A 22,533-nucleotide genomic window follows, 5' to 3' on the forward strand; every position below is an offset into this window, starting at 1 on the left:
CTTTAGGCCAGTGTTGATTTGCTTTTTGTGTGCTTTTTTTTTCCTTTTACCATGTCAGAAAACTTTCTTGGCTTTTTTGTGTTCAACAAATGTATTTCCCTCTTTTAGCATGGATGACAACTAGCAGGGCAGTGTGCGTCGACGTAACACCAGATGCAGAAAGCTTGGTAACAGTGCCAGTATGGTGGGCTCTAGAAACTTGGTGTTTGGGTGCTTTAGTGTTTGCATTTATTTAATAAAGGTTTTTTTTAGCACCTGTTATGTTGTGCCAAATGCAGTGCTGGGAGCTAGGGAGACTATGGTAAACAGGCTCGGCCCTCACAGAATTTATACTCTGTGGTAAAGGCACACATTTGTCAGATAATACTTAATTACAATCATAATAAGCACTATGAAAGAAAGTATGCTGAGAGTACATGACAGATGAACCTGGTTGAGGGGGAGGATTGTTGGATGGAGACCAGGGTAGGTTGCTGCCTGGGCTAGAAGGGCACTTTAGGCTGCAGAAGCAGCATGTGCAAAGGCCCTGAGGTGAGAAGATCCTAGGCCTAGTCAAGAAACAGAAAGAAGGCTGGTGTGGGTTAGAGTGGCAGGAAGTGAGGGCGAATCACAGAGGACTTTATAAGCCTTGGTAAAGATACTGGAATTTGGACTTGGGGTTTGGATGAGCCTCACTGGCCCCGTCTCAGCTCAGTGTTGGCAGGAGACCCTTCCCTCTGTCATGGAGAGGCTCATACCCAGAGTTGGCCCCACCCTGGAGATTCTGTTCCCCTGCTGCTCCCTTGAGGCTTCATACCCACTGTCGCAGCATGAGCCTCATGGTCCCTGAGACTGCATCATCCCGCGCTGTAGTGAGAGGGTAAATCTCAGTGCTCGGAGCGGGGGGACAAATGAAAACTCCCTTCCTCAAGCATTCACTTCAAGTTAGCACATCCTGGCTGTGCAAATAGATCCTTGGCTTTATCTCCTGAGTGTTTGGACTGAATTGGCAGCAACCTTTTACAAATCAATTTTTTTAGTACTAAAAATTCTAAGTTTGGGACATGTGGGTGTGTGTAAAGGCTCTGGTGTCGGGCATTTAGCAAGTTCTGGGCTGTGGGGCGGACACTGTGACTGACTGGGTCCAGTGGCACCTTGAAAATGCCTACTGTACCATGCTGCTGTACAGCACGGGAAGGGCCCAGGCCCAAGGCCCATCGTCTGACGATGCTTGGGTTGCCCTGGTAACTGCTGCCCCTGGTCAGGGATCTGCTTGCCTTTGCTCCCATCCCCTGCTCCCCTTCTTGGGGAGCTTTCTGGTGCACTCTGCTTCGTGACAGGCAGTGTTTCTTGGGGACTTCTTGGCATGTGACCCAGGCCGGCTGCCCCTGACGGCCATGGCTCTTGAGTCTCGGCCTGGATCTGTTCCTGCTGCAGGCTTCTGCAGTGGTGATCCTGTACAACATGCCTGCAGTGCGGACTCGGTGCGGGGCCATTTTGTGCTGGATGGGGCAGGTCAGCTGCTCTGCCTCCCCTCGCGCTGTGTGCGCACAGGGAGGGAGGTGGCTGAGCACGGTGCCCTGTCAGACATCACAGCTCTGCCGTGAGCAGCCCCGTTCTCCAGGCTCGGTTTCCACAGCTCTCCGGTGGGATGGTAATGTCAGCTTCCAAACCCTGAGCACTGACTCTGTTAATTCGTTTAACCCTGTGAGTACGTAGTGGTATCACCAATCTACCTGCCCGCCTCGCAGGATTGGGAAGGAGGTGAAATAAATTAGTAAGTGAAGTGCTCCACAACCTGAAATGGATCAGATAAAAGCAATTTGATTCAAAATTGAGGAAGTTCAAACAGATGAAAATTGTAATTGGCAACATTTATGGTGCCTGTCCGTATATAATGGTGATTTATGAACATGTATCTATTTACGGATTGTTCGCTTCATAAATGAATGTTTACTGAGGGCCTGCTACGTGTCAGGCACTGTTCTAGGTGTTTAAGATGCATCTGTGAAGAATTCAAAGATTGCTGCCCTTGCAGTGCTGAACTTCCAGCAGGCAGATGGACAGTGAGGATTAAGGAGTAAATTGTGGGGCGTAGTGGAACTTTCTGAGTGCTGTGGAAAAGGAAAAGCAGAGCAGGGCACAGGGGATCGGGGTGCAGGGCCGTGGGGCCAGGAGCTTTTTAATCAGGGTGAGCCTCGTTCGTGTATTATGTGCCTAGTCACTTCACTTAGTCACTCAACAAACAGTTCCTGAGTGCCCACTGCATGCTGGGGCCTGGAGCTGTCACAGTGAACAGGACGCGTAAGGTCCTGTCCTCTGGAGCTTACTTTCTGGTGGGCAGAGTGGATAGTGAACAAGCAGGCAAACACGGTGGTGGGGGGGAGTTGCATGTTGAGAGAAGGAGTGGGAAGGAAATGAACCAGGTTACATGAGGGCAAGCAGAGGCAGGAGCAAATAGAGAGATCGGTGGTCCCTCTGAGTGATGTTGACTGGGCCCGAAGCATGAAAGTCAGCCCTGGGCGGTGTCAGGACCAGTGAGTTTAAAGGCTCTTCCAAGGCTGGAAGAGGCTTGGCAGGCAGAGTAAGCCAAAGGAGGCCCATGTGGTGAGCACAGAGGGCTGGGCAGAAGGGAGCCGTGAGTCTGGGGAGAGTGGACAGGACTCGTGGACAGTGCAGGGTCTGGCAGGTCACAAGGAAGGCTCTGGATTTTATCCTAACACCAGGAGGAAGACACTGAAGGGTTTTAAGGAGGCCTTGACTTGATCTCATTTGTGCCTTTTAAAAGGTCGTCCTGTGGGCTGCGTGAAGAGTGGATTGCATAAGCAGGTCCCTCCGTAGCCGCGAGGGGGGCAGGACACACTTCTCAAGCTGACTCCAGCCCACAGTCATTGAACCCCTACTGTGTGCTAGGCACTGTGCTTGGTGGTTTTCGTGTGAGTTAGCTCGTCCACTCCTCTCTGCACAGTTTCTGGTCCATCCAGAAAGAACCCATGTAAACTGTGATTCATTGTCTTGCAGTTGTCCCCAGAAAGCCAGGGTGCAGAGGGAGCTGAGGTTGGAGAGCGAGGGTGCAATGGGGAGGTGGATTTAGACAGTTTAACACCAAAGCAGCAGTTGGTGCTCTGTCCATTGCAGGATAGCCCAGCCTTGCCACTAGCTAGCTGCATTCTTGTTCCAAAGTCAGGATGTACAACGGTTCTACCCTCTGCCTTCCCCGAGAGGTAGCAGTCAGAGGAGAGGAACAGGGCCATGAAATCAGCTGGCCCTTTAGGTTCACAAGAAAATGGTAGTTGGCTTTTGAAATCAGCTCATCCCTCAAATGAGAAGTTCCAGGGGACAGGAATCCTGTCCTGGTCATTTTGGTCACTTGCATTTTGGTCCCCATAGCATTCAAGTTAAAAATGCCTTCCAATTTAAAAATGATGCTCAGTAGAGGCTCTGAGTGTCAGTGGAATTTGGTTGAGACAGAAATGGACACAGCACTCCAGGGCTTCAGAGAGAAATTCTCTAAGCCTGTTTGCCAGGTTTCTTGAGCAAGCAGGTGTCTGGGCAAGCTTGATCTTGAGATGAACCCAAGAGGCCTGGGCTACCCTGAAATACTATTGTGTTTCAAAAAGAAAAAAAAAAAAACACCACGGACCTTTTCCTCCTTTCATCTTTCCAAACAAGCAGCCTGAAGTCTTTAACTGGGCACATTGCTTCACCCGTGAATCTGATAATACTCATTCTCACGATCTGTGTGCACGCAGCTACAAATCCAGAGACCCAGTGTTTACCTTTGCAAAATAATGCATTCAGGTAAGGTTGTTGAAGCCACCCTCTGTGTATTGAGGGCACTGGCAGCGTCCTGATGTTAGCCTTGCAAACGGCCCAAATTTCCGTTGAAAAAGCAAACTTCCCTCGCCACGCTACGCCTTCTTGAATCTGATCGTTTAAATGCATTAAAGTCTGATAAAGGCAGCTCCTCTCTCCCCTTTCGGGCTGCATTTAGAAGGCAAATCAAGAGGGTTTGCCTTTTCCTAGACACAGCTGAACTCTATAAAGGGCTTCTGTTTTGTAATCTGTTTTCGAGATCTGATGCGTCTGTTTCTAACACCCCGTCACGTGAGGCGGTCTGACGTAGTCACCCAACACGACTATGAGAAAACGTACTGCAGAGGTGTGTGTGGGATGGGGGAGCCGAGTCCCTGAAGCAGTTCCTTTGTCGGAACACTTTCCACAGCGAAGAGCGGACCCGTGCAGTAAATTCCACATCGATATGGGCCCCCCACTGGCCCGAAATGGACTGTGAGTTTGACTTTTGCAGGATTCCAGGTCAGTCTCCTAATACAGTGCGTTCTTTTTTTAGTTGGGTTCTAAGTTTCTTTTTATAGAAGAAGACTTGTGGTGGAGGGAGGAGAAAGTTGCTCTGTCGGCTCAGTTTTGTCACTATGTATGCTAGGAATTGAGTGGCCCAGGTGCTGTAGAGGGCTCGGGGCCTTTTCTCTGGGCAGAAGCTTTAGACAGTGGGGTTCATTCTGGCCCTGGAGCGTGGTCTTGAGTAAGTGACTTCTAGTTCGCAGTAAGAGTGTAGACTGGGCAGGGTTGCTTCACTCTCTGTCATGTCTTAAAGATTTACTAATAAAAGTACGTCAAATTTTATTAACAAGCCCTATAAAGTTCTACGTAATAGGTGTGTTGGTTAACAACTTTAAGAGATTTTTCAAGAGTATTTTTTTGCATTGTGAGAGTTAAAAGTTTATATGGCAGCTATCATTTTAAATTTTTGGACTGCTGTGTATTCCGGTAAAGTTGCCTTGACTAATCAGAGGAGGGGAGATTTAAATAAGCTGGAAATACTGGGAATTAGTTGGTCAGATCATTGCCAAGAATCGTTTCCCTTTTTTCAAGTTCCATCCCAGAATGAGTGAACCAGTGCCTAAAAGCAGATTCCAGGATATGATGGGGAGGGGGCTAATTTAGTAGATGAATGGAGAGAATTATCTGGGCAAAGAGAATACCGTGACCAAGCTAACCTTTGAGATGAGGAAGGCAAGGATGCAAGCAGTGATAGACATACAACAGGATGTGGACGGCAGCCCTGCGAATCAAGGAACAAATTTCACCTGAGTCAAACGTGGAGGGTCTGTGGGCCCACCTGGTTTTTCAGCCATGCTCAAACATGAGACAGCAATCACTTCCAGCTTGGAAAATTAAAGACGGCTGTAGAGTACAGGTCTCTAACTGGGTGTGTCTCTGTATTTCCCTCTCTCCTGCGCTCCTAATGTCTCCTGGGGATTTCTGCTTTGCGTTTTACCACGCTTTCATTCACTCTGACTTCAGTTCTTTTAGGCCTATATATGACTTATTTTATTGAGTGGAATAATTTTAAAATAATTTCTTTAAAAATAATTTTGAATATTTTCTTATAGGTTAGAGCAGCAGTTCTCAAACTTCTTGGTCCAAAGACCACCCCCTTAATCTCTTGTCAATCATTTTGGACCCAAAGAGCTTTTGTTTATCTGAGTTATGTCTGTCGATATTTACCATATTCAAAATTAAAAATGAGAATTTAAAAAACTGTTAACTCATGAAAAATGACTGATAAACCCAGTTGTATAATAAAATAACATTTTATTTAAAAATTATGTTCTAAAGTAGAAAATATAGTGAGAAGAGTGGTATTGTTTTACGTTTTTGCAAATATCTTTAATATCTGGCTTAACAGCTGGATTTTCATATCTCCTTCTGCATTCAATTGCAATATGTTGTTTTAACTGAAGTGTATAAAGAAAATCCAGCCTCACACAAATAGGCAGTTGGAAAAGGGAGACATATTTTTAATAGCTTTTTCAATTAATTGTCAATATTCTTTGATACTACACCAAAACTTGACAAGTGGTTATTTCTTAAAGATTAGTTGCAACATGAAATCTAAAACTGTATCAATGAACTTTCCATACTCTGTTACATTCATTTTGTATATATATTACTGGAAGAGCTTTCCTTATTATTTATTTATTTATCTGAGGAAGATTAGCCCTGAGCTAACATCTGCCACTAATCCTCTTTTTTGCTGAGGAACGTTAGCCCTGAGCTTACTCTGTGCCCCTCTTCCTCTACTTTATATGTGAGATGCCTGCCACAGCATGCCTTGATAAGCAGTGCTAGGTCCGTGCCTGGGATCCGAACTGGCGAACTCTGGGCCACCAAAGTGAAGCACACAAACTTAACTGCTACTCCACCGGGCCGGCCCCTGTATTCTGTTAGATTTAAATCCATTAGTCTCTCTTACACCTTTTAGCCCATGCATGATTTTTTTATAATATGCATTGGTCGTTGGGAAAATATTGGTTCACTGAGCTTTGTATATCTTTCAGATTTGTTACACAGTATCCAAAAATCACACTCCTTAGTATCACCACCAACCTCATTAGAAAAATCATTATGTACATATTGAGAAGTGTTGAGCTTATGGTGGTGGATACAAATTTTCCAAAATTCTAATTTTCCCTTGAAAATTGAATATTATTACTGGCAACAAAAAGGCTACTTTCTTGAAATGACAAACTCACTTAGTTCATTTGTAAGAAAGCATTCACCCAAATACCCACACCTGAATAACCATAGTTTGTCTATCAGTCATTCTTTCAAGTAAAAATGGTGTTCCATGAACAATTTGGTGAGTTCAGCTCATGACTCAAAGAACCACCCAAGTGCTCTTCCTCAAGGCAGCCAGTCGTGGTTTTCAGTAGGTGCTGGAATCGTTCTATGTTTACCTCCCATTTTATCACACAGAAGAATAGAAAGATAGAGATTCAAGAGTCAAGATTTAAGAAAATTAAACATTTTTACTCCTTGATCTGAGTGTTACTGGCTTGATGCCCGCTAAGGTGCCAGCCGTTTCACCCGTCATTGCTTTTTGCACCGTTAATACATGTCAGCATAGTAAAAAAAAACAAAAACAAAAACAAAAAGGCAAATGACATCTTAGCATTATTTTGAAAAAAGTTTTGACCCCACAAACCTGCTGAAAGGGTCTTGGGAGACCCGGAGTTCCATGAAACACTTTGAGAACTGCCATATTGGAAGGAAACTAGGAAAAAACTAGACAGGAATCAATTTTTTTTTTTAAAGATTGGCACCTGAGCCTATGTTGCCAATCTTTTTTTTCTTTTCCTCTTCTTCTTCTTCCCAAAGCCCCCCAGTACATAGCTGTATATTCTAGTTGCAGGTCCTTCTAGTTCTGCCATGTGGGATGCCACCTCAGCATGGCCTGATGAGTGGTACCATGTCCATGCCCAGGATCAGAACCAGCGAAACCCTGGGCTGCCAAAGTGGAGCATGCAAACTTAACCACTTGGCCACAGGGCCGGCCCCAGGAATCAATTTTATTTAGTAATTTCGCTCTCCGTAGAGTAGAATTTGGGTTCATCTAGGTCTAATTTTTAAAGCTTTAAATCAGGAACCTCTCTAAGCACAATATATAATTTAAGCCATTTGCCATTCGGGGTGCAAGGAGCCAGTTCCTCTCTGCTCCCTGTCAGGATCATCAGCAAGACATTGTACCTGCAGGAGCAGAGGGCACAAAGAATAGACTGTCCTGCACTCGAGAAGCAAATGAGGCAAGGCAGATGTGAACAAATGCATGACACGACACGTCATGATAAAGGCAGGAGCCCCAACCTCAAAATTCCGGAGGAGGAAGGCTGCCCGCATAGGGTGTCACCTGAGATGAGGAAGTGTAAGGAACTGCCAGGCAGGGGGGCTGGGGCCGGGACAGAAGAACTTCAAGAAGGAAAATACAGTCTTTCTCCTACAGCTTTATACAGATAGAATGTAGAAATCTTCCGAATTATGAGAAAAGGCACCCCTGGGTAGGAAGTGTGTGTGTGCTGGGTGTGTTGATGGTGGGGTTGAGGAGGCTAAGATGGAAAAGGGGCCTTCTCCTTTGTACCTTAATGCCCTTCTGTACTGTTTGAATATTTTACCAGGAGCATAGATTTATTTTATTTTTTTTAAAGCTAGTTAATCCTAAAAGCAAGTGAAGTTGGGGCCAGCCTGGTGGCATAGTGGTTAAGTTTGCACATTGTGCTTTGGCAGCCTGGGGTTCACAGGTTCGGATCCCAGGTGCGGACCTAGTACCACTGGTCAAGCCACACTGTGGCGGCATCCCACATAAAATAGAGGAAGATTGGCACAGATGTTAGCTCAGTGACAATCTTCCTCAAGCAAAAAGAAGATTGACAATAGATGTTAGCTCAGCGCCAATCTTCCTCACACACAAAAAATAATAATAAAAAAATAAAAACAAGTGAAGAAAAGTCATTTTAATCACCAAAAGTATCTTATTTACATGCCCATCTTTGCATTATATGTATGTGTATGTATTATATAAGGTTGGAGTATGGCAGGAGACAAAAGCAGTGGAAGATTCTAAATATGCTAATTAACTAGAATTTTCCAATGACATTTATATAAAGTATAAATATAAAGTGTGTTTATCATATATTTATAAAATTCTTAAAAGCATTTTACATGCTTATAAAGTATACTTTATTAAATATACACGTATGTCCTTGTAACTATAATACAGAATTTTATATTTAATTTACATAGAGGCTTATATTTTGTTTACATATTTATGTATATAAATACAGGATGACCATCCATCCTCATTTCCCAGGGTGCAGCCCCAATGTATACCTGTCTCCCTAGCACGGTTATTAGTTGCACCCCCTTTCTCAAGGGTCCTGTTTTGAATGCTGCATTGTATGTTTACCCTATTTTTATGTGCTTATAAAAAATATTTACATATAGCATATGTTCACATATTTATATAGTCATGCATTTATTTGTATATACATGTAGATATATACATATATGTATTTATGTATTTAGAAGGTATTTGTTAAAAACTATTACAGCTACAAACAAACTCAGGAAAATGGTAACATAAATCGGATGATCACAGTTATCTAATTAGAAATTATAAAAAATATTGGCTCACCAAAATTTTTGCCTCTATCACATTTCTGTTAGCCTTTTCCATGCTTATCTGTTCCATCTTAGTAATACTTTTGAGAGTAGCGAATTTATTTCATGAAACATGCTTTTTAGAAAACATTTTAGAAAGTTACTTGTAAATTAAATCTCATCTTCCTTCCAACTTATATTTCTTTTTCTGAAGTCTCCTGTGGGCTCTCCGTCGGCAGGAGCTCCGAAGGCTTCTGTTTCAAGTTACTCTCTATGAAGAAAAATAGCGAGGAGGTCACTTTAACTTTTTTAAGTCAAAAAATGCTATTTTTGGTGACAGTGACTGGCCCCACACATGAGCTCGTTTATGTCTTAATTTTAGTTGGGGGATACCCCTAAAGTGTGTCTGATAAGATCTGTGGATCCAACGTTGTTTTACTTAGTGTTCATATCAGTCACACGGATAAAACTGGTTAAAGGAGCCAGGCTGGTCACGCTACTGAGAGAAGCCACTTGGTGGTAAGTGCTAGGACAGGCAGTGTGTGTGTGAGTGATTGTGATGAGGGGACACAGCTACTAGGCGCCAGTCCTTCTTGCCAGGCAGGCAACAAGGTGGGAAGGAGACTTTTCAATATTTACTTGTTACATCTTTTGAATTTGGTATCGTATGAATGTATTCTTTATTCACTAAATAAATAGAAGTGTAGAATATATATGGATTCCAGGATCTCGCCCTAGCTGTTCTGAACTGCACTCTCTGCAGGACAGGGGGAGGGAGGATCTCGAAACTGTTTCCCCAGTGACTTCGATGAAGAGCCAGGTTTGGGAGCTACTGTCCCAAAGCATATAGCAGGCGTGCGGTGAGCACTGTGCAGAGGGGGAGTGGACTCTTGTCTTCCTATAACGTTTAGCCTGATGCCTCGTCCTTAGCAGTTGTTCAGTTCATATTGGTCGAGGGAATTAAAATAAATTTTGAGTTCACATACCATCCCGCCCTCCCACTTTCTTAACTGGGGGTAGGGCCATCTGCCCCCTCCAGGCTCTCACTCTGTCTGGGTGGGTAGGCTACTTCCCACCCGGACCGCAGGGATGGCCTAACCAGCTGCTCTCCTACAGCCCGCAGCCCGCAGCCCTCCTCTGATCCTCTCAGCGCACTGCAGCATGAGCGATTTTTCTTTCAACTCAAATCAGATCATGCCTTTCAGTGGTTCCCTCGTACCTGCAGAAAAATGTACTGTGGAGAGTCCTTTAGAACCTTTACCTTTTGGTCTGGCCCTTCCTTTCCTAGCCCATGTCATTCAATGGTTAGGTGCTGAGGCCTGCTGTATGCCACACTGCGGAGGACACTGGGGACAGGGCAGGGCACGCCCTCTCCTACCGTCACACAGACCCGCTTGTTGGTCCCTGAGTACACGAGACCCTCTGACCGTTTTTTGTTTTGCCTATGGTGTTCCTTCTGCTTAGAATGCCCTTCCTACACCGCTGTTCCATTTATTCATTGATGCCGAGCTTTGCAGGGCGCCTGTAAACAAGCAGTTTTCGCACCATCTTCTACCTCTTTGTGCCTACCTTTATATCAGGCCTACCGTCATGGATTCCAGTTACTAGTTGGCTGTTCTCTCTGTTCGCCTAGACTTGGAGCTCCTTGAGGGCAGAGATGCCTTAGTCTCCTCACTATCTCCAGCTCCGAGCACTGTCTCTGACCCTGGGAGGCATTAACATATTTGCTGGATAAAATTGATACAAGAATGAAGTTTCTTTGTGTGTGCCAAAAAGGCAAGTCAAGGTGCTGGTTAGTAACTATCATTTTAAAAGGATTTCTGCCGCACAATTGTAGCTATTCCCCTGAAAGATATCATACTTGGATTTTCCACAGTTATGAGGATGTTTTAATGACATATAATGATAGTTCCTATTATATATGTTATTCTAACTGTAAGTATGGCTAAGATATTATTAAATGTTAACAGTCGGCCTTTTACTCACTGTCCTGACTGAATAATCTAAGAGAAGATTCAGAGAATCCCGCAGAAGAGAGTGGGGCTCATAACCTGAGACCCTAGAGTACTTGTTAGCTTGATGTGAGGTACTGTATTCCCCAAACGCAAGCAGAGCCTGTGGGAGGTTCAGTGAGCCATGAACTGAGTGTTTTGGAAGAAGCAGTGGTTTTGAGGTGGAAGGACAACATAGATGATGTCAGCATAGAATTAAACCAAGATGGAAGCCGTTGTTTTAATCATACAGCATGTATTTTGCCAAATCTGAGACTATCCAGTCAGGCCAGATAAAGAATTGAAATAATGTATGGGCTTCAGCAAAGCCAAACGAGAGAATCATATATGAGTCAGGGGAGAAAGGAGATTCTACAGGGGCCCAGACCAGAGAGACCTCAAGGAAGGCAAAGGGGACATCAGCAAAGTCTGTCATTGATCTATAACCAGTGAGGGACAGACTGCTGTGATGTGTTCAGGGGTGACCCTTTCTCCCTTCGGGGACACACAGAAGCCGTAAAGATCCCATTTCATTTAATTCCATTTTTATTTATAGATTTAACCCCCCACACTTCCAGAAAAGATTCATGGAAGATTGTAATTAAAGGCAGGGTAAACAAGAGTAGAAGAACTAATGTCAAATAAAGAAAGTGAGACAATAGTCACCCCAGAAACCCAGGCTGACAATGGCTACGACAGGTGATGGTAAAAGTGAGTTCTAAGCTTCCTTATCTCAAGAACTAAAAGAGAAACAGGGTGAGCGTATTGTTCTCATTATCTGAAGAATTTGTCAGTGGAAATGCACTTTTTCCAATGGCTGAATGAAATAAAAGAATTTAGCAAATGGATCCTTGTGTGAACACTAAATAAAATAGTGGATACAGCTTATGAAAGCTTTATGAAAAGGTACAAAGATATTCTTTCTGTGGCCGTCTGGTCTTTCCAAATGAGTAAATGTGCTAGGAAGGCATTGCCTCCGGGAGTTAAAGAGTGAGCATCCAGCTATATGGCTTTCTGGATGTCACCTGATAAGGATAGAGCCTGGATGAATAGCTGGTTAGTAGGTCCTTCTGCAGAGGGTTGTTTTATTTTAACTGCAGGAGTGATCTATTAGTGTGTAGTGAAATTAGTTTAGTAAGTTGCTGTTAACATTTTTTTAAATGAAAGATAATGGAACAGAACAGAATGCATTGCACACACATCGTGAGGTTAAGTTTTACTTCACTGCTGTCTTAGGTCAATGTGTACCGTGTGTTTCTTACTCTGGGTAAGTATGGAAGCTTCTGCTCTTGACCGTCACTCACTAGAATGTTGGTTGGTAGGCTCTGGCCATCCCAGGCTCGTGGTATAGAACATAGATAGAGAATAACAAGAACGAGGCTCCAGGAAGAACAGAGATAAGATCCTCAGACCAGAATAAGGACCACTGTGCCTTTAAATTGTGATAATTTAGGAACCTGTGGCTAGACTCAGTATTGTAAACTCAGAAACATACTTTCCTGGTGTCGTGTTTTGTTTCCTTTTGGTTTGCCTTCAGTACCTCACAGGGTTCTTTTGAAAACCCTAGTCTGCTTTGGCTGTAGTGGAAGAGAAATCAGAAAAGGAATGGGATGGGTCCCCCCAAGGGCTGGTAGCACAAAGGCAGGGTGCCCCTGGTGGTCAGACTCGGTCATGCAGGCTGAGACTTTCCACAGAGAGACGCCTCTGAGCCACGAAAGAGGAATGGCTCCTCCAGTTCTTGCTTCTTCTCTGAGCGGGCAGGACCTTTACACACAAGTATTGCTTCCTTAAGGAAAAACTTTTTTTAAAATCACTTTCGTGCTTCATGAATTATGTTTGGGTCAGGTCATTAGGGCTTTCTTTGAAAATGGATCGGAGGTTTGTGGCAGGACCGTGGCTCTGCCCAACTCGGGGGGTTCAGTGCGGTGGCCTTGAGTCATGATGAGACCCTTAACATTGGGGGGGACCTCCTCCGCCCAAATTCGGACATGTATATATAGCTACAACTTTGAAGGAAGAAGGAGAAAGAGTTCTGGGAGGATTTCCAACTATAACAACTGTTGGCAATGGTATGAGAAACAGGCTGGGGCGAGATAAAGATTTAGCTTCTAATGTTGACTCCAAGTCTTGGAAGCAAAATAGAATGAAATAAAAACCTGCATTTTCATACAAAACAAAAGTTTTTCAAAGATGTTGAAAATAGTCTAGAAATATAGAAGCTACTTGTGGAAGAGTCTCTGACCATTTCTCTCCTCTTGTTTCAGATGACAGTCATGTCCCTTTCTAGGGACCTCAAGGATGACTTTCACAGTGACACAGTGCTCTCCATCTTAAATGAGCAGCGCATTCGGGGCATTTTATGTGATGTCACTATCATTGTGGAAGACACCAAATTTAAAGCCCACAGCAATGTCCTGGCTGCTTCCAGCCTTTATTTCAAAAATATCTTTTGGAGCCACACAATCTGTATTTCCAGCCACGTCCTGGAGCTGGATGATCTCAAAGCTGAAGTGTTTACAGAAATCCTTAATTATATCTACAGCTCCACAGTCGTCGTCAAGAGACAGGAAACAGTCACTGACCTTGCAGCTGCAGGGAAAAAGCTGGGAATATCCTTCTTGGAAGATCTTACCGATCGCAACTTCTCAAATTCCCCAGGTCCCTACGTCTTCTGCATTACTGAGAAGGGAGTGGTTAAAGAGGAAAAAAATGAAAAAAGGCATGAAGAACCAGCCATCACTAATGGGCCGAGGATCACAAATGCATTTTCCATCATTGAAACGGAAAATAGTAATAACATGTTTTCTCCACTGGACTTGAGGGCAAGTTTCAAAAAGGTCTCTGACTCCATGAGGACCTCTAGCCTTTGCCTGGAGAGGACTGATGTCTGCCACGAGGCGGAGCCCGTCCGGACCCTGGCCGAGCACTCATATGCTGTTTCTTCCGTGGCCGAGGCTTACAGAAGTCAGCCTGTACGTGAACGTGATAGCAACTCACCTGGCAAAACAGGTAAAGAAAATTGTGAAGCTCTGACAGCAAAGCCGAAAACATGCCGCAAGCCAAAGACGCTCTCCCTGCCCCAGGATTCTGATCCAGCTGCAGAAAATGTACCGCCTCCTCCAGTAGTAACCAACTCGGAGGTTAACCAGGAAAGAAGTCCACAGCCAGCTGCAGTTCTTTCTCATTCAAAATCTCCCCACAACGAAGGCGATGTCCGTCCTTCCAGGGAAGATGAAAATAAATCCTCGGACGTCCCCGGGCCGCTGACAGCGGAGGTTCCACCCCTCGTTTACAATTGTAGCTGTTGTTCCAAATCCTTTGACAGCAGCACTCTGCTCAGTGCCCACATGCAGCTGCACAAGCCAACGCAGGAGCCGTTAGTGTGCAAGCACTGCAACAAGCAGTTCAGCACCCTGAACAGGTTGGACCGGCACGAGCAGATCTGCATGAGGGCAAGCCACATGCCCGTCCCGGGAGGAAATCAACGCTTTTTAGAAAACTATCCTACCATTGGACAAAACGGAGGTTCGTTCACAAGTCCAGAACCTTTATTATCTGAAAATAGGATTGGTGAATTTTCCAGTTCCGGAAGTACCTTGCCGGAAACGGACCACATGGTTAAATTTGTTAACGGGCAGATGCTCTACAGTTGTGTTGTATGCAAACGTAGTTACGTGACTTTATCCAGCCTCCGGAGACATGCAAATGTTCACTCATGGAGAAGAACATATCCTTGCCATTACTGCAACAAAGTGTTTGCGTTGGCTGAGTACAGGACAAGACATGAAATTTGGCACACGGGAGAAAGGCGCTATCAGTGTATTTTCTGCCTTGAAACCTTCATGACCTACTATATACTCAAAAACCATCAGAAGTCTTTCCATGCCATAGATCATAGACTGTCCATTAGTAAAAAAACAGCCAATGGGGGCCTGAAGCCTAGTGTCTATCCATATAAACTTTATAGACTCCTGCCTATGAAATGCAAGAGGGCTCCTTATAAGAGCTACCGAAACTCTTCCTATGAAAATCCTCGAGAGAACAGTCAGATCAGTGAGTCTGCACCTGGTCCCTATGTCATTCAGAATCCACACAGCTCTGAATTACCTTCGCTGAATTTCCAAGACAGTGTAAACACCTTGACCAAGAGTCCACCCATCCCATTGGAAACACCTGCATGTCAGAACATACCCACTTCTGCCAGTGTGCAAAATGCAGAGGGTACCAAATGGGGACAGGAGCCACTGAAAGTTGATGTTGACAATAACTTTTATTCAACTGAGGTGTCAGTTTCTTCCACCGAAAATGCTGTCAGTTCTGCCGTCCCTGCCGGAGAATCTCCCGTGTTGTCTGTGAGTAATGGCAGTGAGAACTCCGCCTCTGTGATTAGCTACAGTGGCTCAGCACCGTCGGTCATTGTGCACAGTAGCCAGTTTTCCTCGGTGATAATGCACAGCAACACTGTTGCTGCCATGACCAGCAGCAACCACAGAGCCCCTTCAGACCCGGCTGTCAGCCAGTCCCTGAGAGATGATGGCAAACCTGAGCCAGACAAAGGGAGTAGAGTCGCCAGCAGACCCAAAAGCATTAAGGAGAAAAAGAAAACTATACCATGTATCAGGGGAGAACTACCAGAGGAGTCAAAATACACTGCTGACCCTGGAGGGTCGTTGAGCAAAACCACAAACATCGTTAAAGAAACCAGTAAAATTGAAACCTACATTGCGAAGCCTGCTCTACCTGGAACCTCCACAAATAGCAACGTCGCGCCCCTCTGCCAAATAACAGTGAAAATTGGGAATGAAGCCATCGTGAAAAGGCATATCCTAGGATCGAAACTGTTCTATAAGAGAGGGAGAAGACCCAAGTATCAAATGCAGGAGGAGACTCTGCCACGAGAGAGCGACCCGGAGACCAACAGAGACAGCCCGCTGGGGCTTTGCCAATCCGAGTGCGTGGAGATGAGCGAAATGTTCGATGACGCAAGTGACCAGGATTCCACTGACAAACCGTGGCGCCCGTACTACAACTACAAACCCAAAAAGAAATCCAGACAGTTGAGAAAAATGAGGAAAGTCAACTGGAGGAAGGAGCATGGAAACAGGAGCCCAAGCAATAAGTGTAAATACCCAGCAGAACTGGACTGCGTGGTGGGGAAGTCTCCTCAGGAGAAGGCCTTTGAGGAAGAAGAAAATAAAGAGATGCCTAAGTTGCAGTGTGAACTCTGTGATGGAGACAAGGCCTCAGGGGCTGGAAACCAAGGAAGGCCCCACCGGCACCTCACTGCCAGGCCTTATGCGTGCGAGCTCTGCGCCAAGCAGTTCCAGAGCCCTTCCACGCTCAAGATGCACATGCGGTGTCACACGGGAGAGAAGCCGTACCAGTGCAAGACCTGCGGGCGGCGCTTTTCCATGCAAGGAAACTTACAGAAACACGAACGCATCCACCTGGGCGTGAAGGAGTTCATCTGTCAGTACTGCAACAAGGCGTTCACGTTGAACGAGACCCTCAAAATCCACGAAAGAATCCACACTGGTGAAAAGCGTTACCACTGTCAGTTCTGCTTCCAGAGTTTTTTGTATCTGTCCACGAAAAGGAATCATGAGCAGAGGCATATTCGGGAGCATGACGGGAAGGGCTACGCCTGCTTCCAGTGCCCCAAAATTTGCAAAACAGCTGCTGCCCTTGGGATGCACCAGAAGAAACACTTATTCAAAAGCCCAAGTCAGCGGGAGAAAATAGAAGGAGACGTGTGCCTCGAAAACTCAGATCCCCTGGAAAATCCACATTTCGTTGATTCAGAAGACAATGACCAAAAGGATAACGTACAGACCATTGTTGAAAATGTCCTTTGAATGGCAATACTTGGAAAAATCTTCAAAAACCTAAGTTGGTGGCTTTATGTTTTTTGGGGTTTTTTTTAGTTAGCCGTTTCCTTTTTTGTTTTCGTTTTTCAGTTTAGTTTTGTTCACATAACAGTCATAAAGGAGTGAAGTGTAAAAAAAGAAAATCTCATTTGTGAAAATTCCAGAAAAAGGATCCTAATATCTACTTTGGGTTTTAGCATTAACTTCATGCAAAGTGCACAAAAACGAAATAGCCGGTCCTCCAGTACACCGAGTGTCTTGTGAGAGCTGACGAAGTTCTTAGCTGTGGTATTCCTGCCAGTGAAAACAAAGAGTTTAACTTTAGCCTAACTTAAAACTTTCTAGTAAGTGCTAATAGGAACCGGCTGCTGAACTGTCTTTAGTCACTGGAGAAAATAAGGGTCGGATATCATGAAAATGTCATCTTCATAAATATGTTAAAAGGTGAACAAGCTACAACAGTCATTATTCCCATCCAGCTTCTGCACTATTAAAACTTGTTTAAATTAATGGATACATATGAAGTAATAATATAGCTGAAAATACGTGTGAAATGAGTAACTTAAGTAGGACGTTCATACATCACCTAGAACTACTTTTCTGCACACAAACCTTGTAAAATACATATATAAATCACTCTAACTTTTAACTGTCCATGTCCCCTGTAGAGAATTATAATGATGAGCAATAGATCTGCAAATAATGAGGACTGATGTAAAAATCAGTAGAAAGCATTTTGAATAGGACTTAAGAGCATGTGTGTGCTTTTAGATGGAATGCTGTTCTCTTGCAGTTATGGCTGAGCTGTGTTAGAATTGGTCTACTCGAGTCACAGAAAACATAGGTCATGCCTTATCTATGGGGGAGAGCCTTCCCAGAACTTACCTGTGATTACCTGTGCTGTGTATTACTTTGCAGTGGCCTCACTTCAGAAAATGAAGAAGGGTCAAATTCTTCTGAAACGCCCTACAGTCTTCCATCTATCACAAGGCCATGGCTGTGGAGGTCTAGTCCAGATAGACGTACCCAGTCCCAGGGGTCAAGTAAAACCTGACACCTCCCGTTCCACAGAAGGAGTGTCCAGGAAGTTTAGCGCAAGGCACACATACAGTGATGAATTCCCAGGCACTTGAAAGTGACAGAAAGCCTAGTCCCTACAATTATTAGCCCTCTTGGAGATTATGCAGCCTACAAGTGTATACTAGTATAAAACAAAAGGACAACAGAACCCCCCCACCAACCCATTAATGATTTGATTGGGCAAGAGGAATTGATGATCTTCCTTGCCTCAAACAGTGGCTTTGTTTTGGGGAGGATGGGGAGATAGAATGTGGAATGACAAGGTTCCATCACTTACTTACATGACTTAGAAATATATCCACAAAGCCAAATGCCTTGTCTTCGTGTTTGCAGATATCCAGCCCCCTTACCTAAAAATCCGCTCAAGTTTTTTAATGTTCTTTTATGCTGGCCCACACCATCGGCATTGCCCTCAAAGTCTAATTACCCTCTAGGATACTCCATCACGTGGACTAGGTTCCTGGGAAGCTGGAACTCGTGATTCTTACTTTTTAAACTGCCAGAATAGGAGGGAGAGAGAAGACATTCCTACGCTTTGATCACCAGTGTGGGCAGAATGCAGAGCCTGGTTTCAGGGTGACTTGCAGCCATTCATGTTCACGGGATTTGGGAGACGGAAACCCAAGTTTACCCAAGGTTCCCATGACGAAGAAGTAGCTCAAAGGACTCCAGTTTCTCTCTCCAAGTGTTGTGATGTCTCCATGAAGAAGACTTAATATGGATTTGGGTGGGCAAGAAAGCATTTCACACCCGGAAAAGGACGTGATCAGAGCTGACCTTTTTATACTGTAGTACTTTGCTGTTAAGTAAGCCCAATATTGTACCTGCATTTATCTTTGTTCTACTTTCACTCACATACAGTATTATGTAACAGAGGCAAATGGGAAAATGCAAACGGACTCAACTTTATTTTATACATTGTATATATGTACACCTGCACTATTCATTTGGGTTTCGTTAAAGAGATGGTCACAAAGGGCTTATGAAAATCTTTTTCAAATTGATAATTAGAATATTGAATAAGCAATCCTGTGATCTATTAATTTGTTTATCTCGATTAGGATTATGAATCAAGGAGAATTACTGTGCATTTTAGTCATTTTGATTTGAGGTAACTCCAAATATAAAATTATTACATGTAGTGATGTCTCCCAGCCCTTACATGTGGATATTTTTTAAGTGGACTTGTATGCTGATAATTCTAGACCAAAGTAAATATGGCAGAATATTTATACATGAAAAAATAATTTTGCAAATATTTTCTATAATTGTATTATTCGTTTAAAATGTTGATAGCTTGTGTTAGTTTCAGGGAGGGGTGTATATTTTGATAAAAAATACTTGACTTTGTAATTCTGTATATTCTATACAATTTATAGCAGAGCCGTTTTAAGACTAAGCCTTGTCACATTTTTTGTTAATTGTGAAAACTTTATTATGAGTGATGTTTAAGTATGCATTGACCACATACTGACCAACTAGAATTAAAGTAAGTGTATAAACAGTGAGCATACTGTATGCTGTACAAGATATACTGTAATTTGCTGTTTTAGCATCTGTATTTTGGTTAGAAGATATTATTAAATGCAGATGTCAAGGGTTGGAGAAGTCTAATTTTATTTTTAGAAATAATGAATATAAATTTGTCTTTGCTTGATTAAAATAGCTTATTCCTATGTTAAGTCTCTTTTTAAATGTTTTAATGTTAATTCTTCTGTGCAGCCAAGCAGCTGTTTCATCTCTGTGAGTCAGAGCATTGTTTCACGTATTATTCATTCAATATATTTCTGTTTCCTTGTTTACATTCCATAGTACCTACTTCCATGCTTGGGACTCAAATGGAATATGACATTAAAAAAAAGTAGAATAAGAGAGATTGAAGTCTTCTGGTAATTTAGTGCTTTGGATAGGCCTGATCTTAGCATGAAAATCGCAGAGTATGGGAAGCATTCTGCTCTGTTCACCCACAGGAAGCAAATTACACTTATCAAGAACCAGGCATTTGGCAATACTCTTTACGTCGCCCGTTTCATTCTGTCCTTCCCTGATGACCCTGGGGAGGAGACCTCGTTATCCACATTTTATAGTGACTTTGAGAAGATCCCACGGCCAGACAGAGCCAGGATTTCCATCCAGGGCTGCCTGACCCCGAAGCCCGTGTTTTTGTTCCTTCTCAATACCTTACAGAAAAATGCTTGATGTAAACTGAACAGAGAGTGAGGAAAGGAGACCAACACAGTCATACAGCTTCAGGATGGTAGTTGTTAGGATGACAGCTTCTGGGAGGCCGTGTGAGGCTCAGCTTCCCTGGACTCGCTGCTAATCTACTGACTGAGGCTTCAGTACTGCAGCCTTTGGCTTCTCATATCTTCAGATATTGCCCTATAAAAATCAGGTTTTAAGAGTTTGTACACTTTTTTTTTGGAATATGGAGTGAAATTATAATTTAATGCTATTATAAGCTAGTAATTTTTAACATTTAAAAAAAAATCTGTTCCAGGGGCCAGTCCCAGGACCCAGTGGATAAGTTCTGTGTGCTCCACTTCGGCAACCTGGCTTCAGTTCCCGGGCATAGACCTACTACACCACTTGTCAGCAGCCATGCTGTGGCAGTGACCCACATACAAAACAGAGGAAGATTAGCACAGATGTTAGCTCATGGCAAATCTTTCTCAGCAAAAAAAAAAAAAAAAACTATCACAGACTGTACTCCTAACCTTAGCTAATTATCTTCAGATGCATGCAATTAGTCCCAATGGCTAATGGGAAAGGGAGTGCCAGGGACTCGGGCAGCACAATCCATCACCAACACAGGGGAAAAACTCAGATTTCCATCCAAATGACTGGCCAGTAGTAGTAATTTTTTATCTGAAGGACAATCCAAACCAAATTCTCCCAAAAACTTGGTAACTGCTCTCCGCTAAAACTAACTTTATTGTCTAGCAAAACAACAGATTTAATATTGAAAGAATTTGCAACAATTGAGAAAGTAGCTGGATTAAAAGCATGAAAACAAACTATGCAAAGCAATCCTGTCTGCAGAGCAATATTCTTTTCATTACTTCGGGTCCTTTCGTTCCTGTTGCTCACCTTCTGCTCTTCTCGTCACCTGTTGATCGATTAGGTTCTGCTCCCTTTCTCTCCATCAGCTCCTCTTGGCAGAGGCAATAGGTCTTCCACTTCAGTTTCCTCCATATCTGAGGACTCTTCCCCTTTCCCCTCCCTAAATCCTGGCATCTATTAGTCCCCTTTCTGGAGAGAACAGCTCCCTTTGGCCCCTCCCTCCATCCCTCCCCAGTGTGCACCCCTGACCCTGATTCTTCAAAGAAAACGGTCAGTGAGTGGGCCAGTTGGCTTAGTGTGCAATTTTTAAAACGTAACACTCCAAATTTAGACAACTAAGGGAAGAACTGGTTACAACAGAAATGTGACTACATTTTTATTACCTCCTTCTTGACATCTGAGACATCAGGTAATTCTACTTATTTAGAAGGCCTGGCTGAGAAGTGACCACTTTTCTCAATAACTTTAACAGTTATGACTTATATGTAATTCTAGGGGGATTTTATTGCTGTTATAAGAAACTTTGGTACACAGAGATTTAAAAGATGTAACAATGCTAACTTATGTAGGAATTTAGTTCATTTATTCAAAATATGCTTAACTTTGAGTGTTGGGCATTATGTCAAGGCCAGGGCTACAGAGATGTAAGCAGTAGTCTATGCCTTCAAGGAACTTCACTCCGGGGAAGGAGACTGACAAGGCAATAGGTGATTAAGAAACAAAGCGCTGCGCTCCTAGGGGCTCAGAACCAACACAGAGAACACTGAGCTGGAGCTGATGGGGCCTGGGCTTCCCAGTGGGGTCAGGTGCAGATAGGAGTCATTAAAACAAAGGAGCCCGGGTGAGTGTAGATTATTCCCCAAGCCTGGGGTTTGGCGTGGTGAGCCAGAGGGGCATGCCAAGGACACATCACCAGGGTCTCGTGGGCCTTGCCAGAGGGTTTGAATTTCTATCCTGGCAGCAGAAGGGCATTAGGGGAGCAGGTGAGGGGCTGAGTGCTAGGAGATGAGGTCAGAGACGGGTACCGCAAGGTCCAAGCAAGATGAGAAGCCATTGCAGGGCTTCAGCAGAGAGGACCCGACCTGACGTGTTAACGACCACTCTCACTGCAGTGTGGGGAATAGGTGGCAGGATGGGGCAAGAGTGGGGGTGGGGAGATAGATAGGAGGCTGTGGCAGCCTAGGTGACAGATGACAGTGGCTAGGACAAGGGTGGGAGTAGTAAAAATACGAAGACTAGATCACGTTCTGGATAGATTTCGTTTTTTCTTTTTAAAGATTGGCACCTCGGCTAACAACTGTTGCCAATCTTCCTTTTTTTTTTTTTCTGCTTTATCTCCCCAAACTCCCCCGTACATAGTTGTATATCTTAGTCGCAGCTCCTTCTAGTTGTGGGATGTGGGATGCCACCTGAACGTGGCCTGACAAGCGGTGCCATGTCCGCGCCCAGGATCCGAACTCTGGGCCGCCGCAGCAGAGGTTGCGAACTTAACCACTCGGCCACGGAGCTGGCCCCTGGATAGATATTTTTAATAGGAAAAATTTCAAACACATGAAAAGGCAGAATAGTATGGTGAACCCCAGTGTGCCTATCAT

General features: G+C 44.0%; 1 protein-coding gene across 12 annotated transcripts in view; it reads left to right on the forward strand.

Annotated features, from left to right (window-relative positions):
- ZBTB38 (zinc finger and BTB domain containing 38) overlaps positions 1 to 19,747 on the forward strand; it is a 76,527-nt gene extending 56,780 nt beyond the window's left edge. For 11 of the 12 annotated variants that reach the window (XM_070576203.1, XM_008529274.2, XM_070576209.1 and 8 more), the window contains one exon: positions 13,193 to 19,747. In XM_070576203.1, the coding sequence (XP_070432304.1) occupies positions 13,193 to 16,783 (3,591 nt within the window). In that variant the 3' untranslated portion in view covers positions 16,784 to 19,747. Of the gene's footprint in view, positions 1 to 4,054; positions 4,297 to 13,192 lie in introns of those variants that run through there. The other variant, XM_008529302.2, reaches the window with a different exon arrangement.
- Positions 19,748 to 22,533: the final 2,786 nt, after the last annotated feature.

The sequence above is a fragment of the Equus przewalskii genome, chromosome 15 (assembly GCF_037783145.1).
Source record: "Equus przewalskii isolate Varuska chromosome 15, EquPr2, whole genome shotgun sequence".
Classification (NCBI taxonomy): Eukaryota; Metazoa; Chordata; class Mammalia; order Perissodactyla; family Equidae; genus Equus; species Equus przewalskii.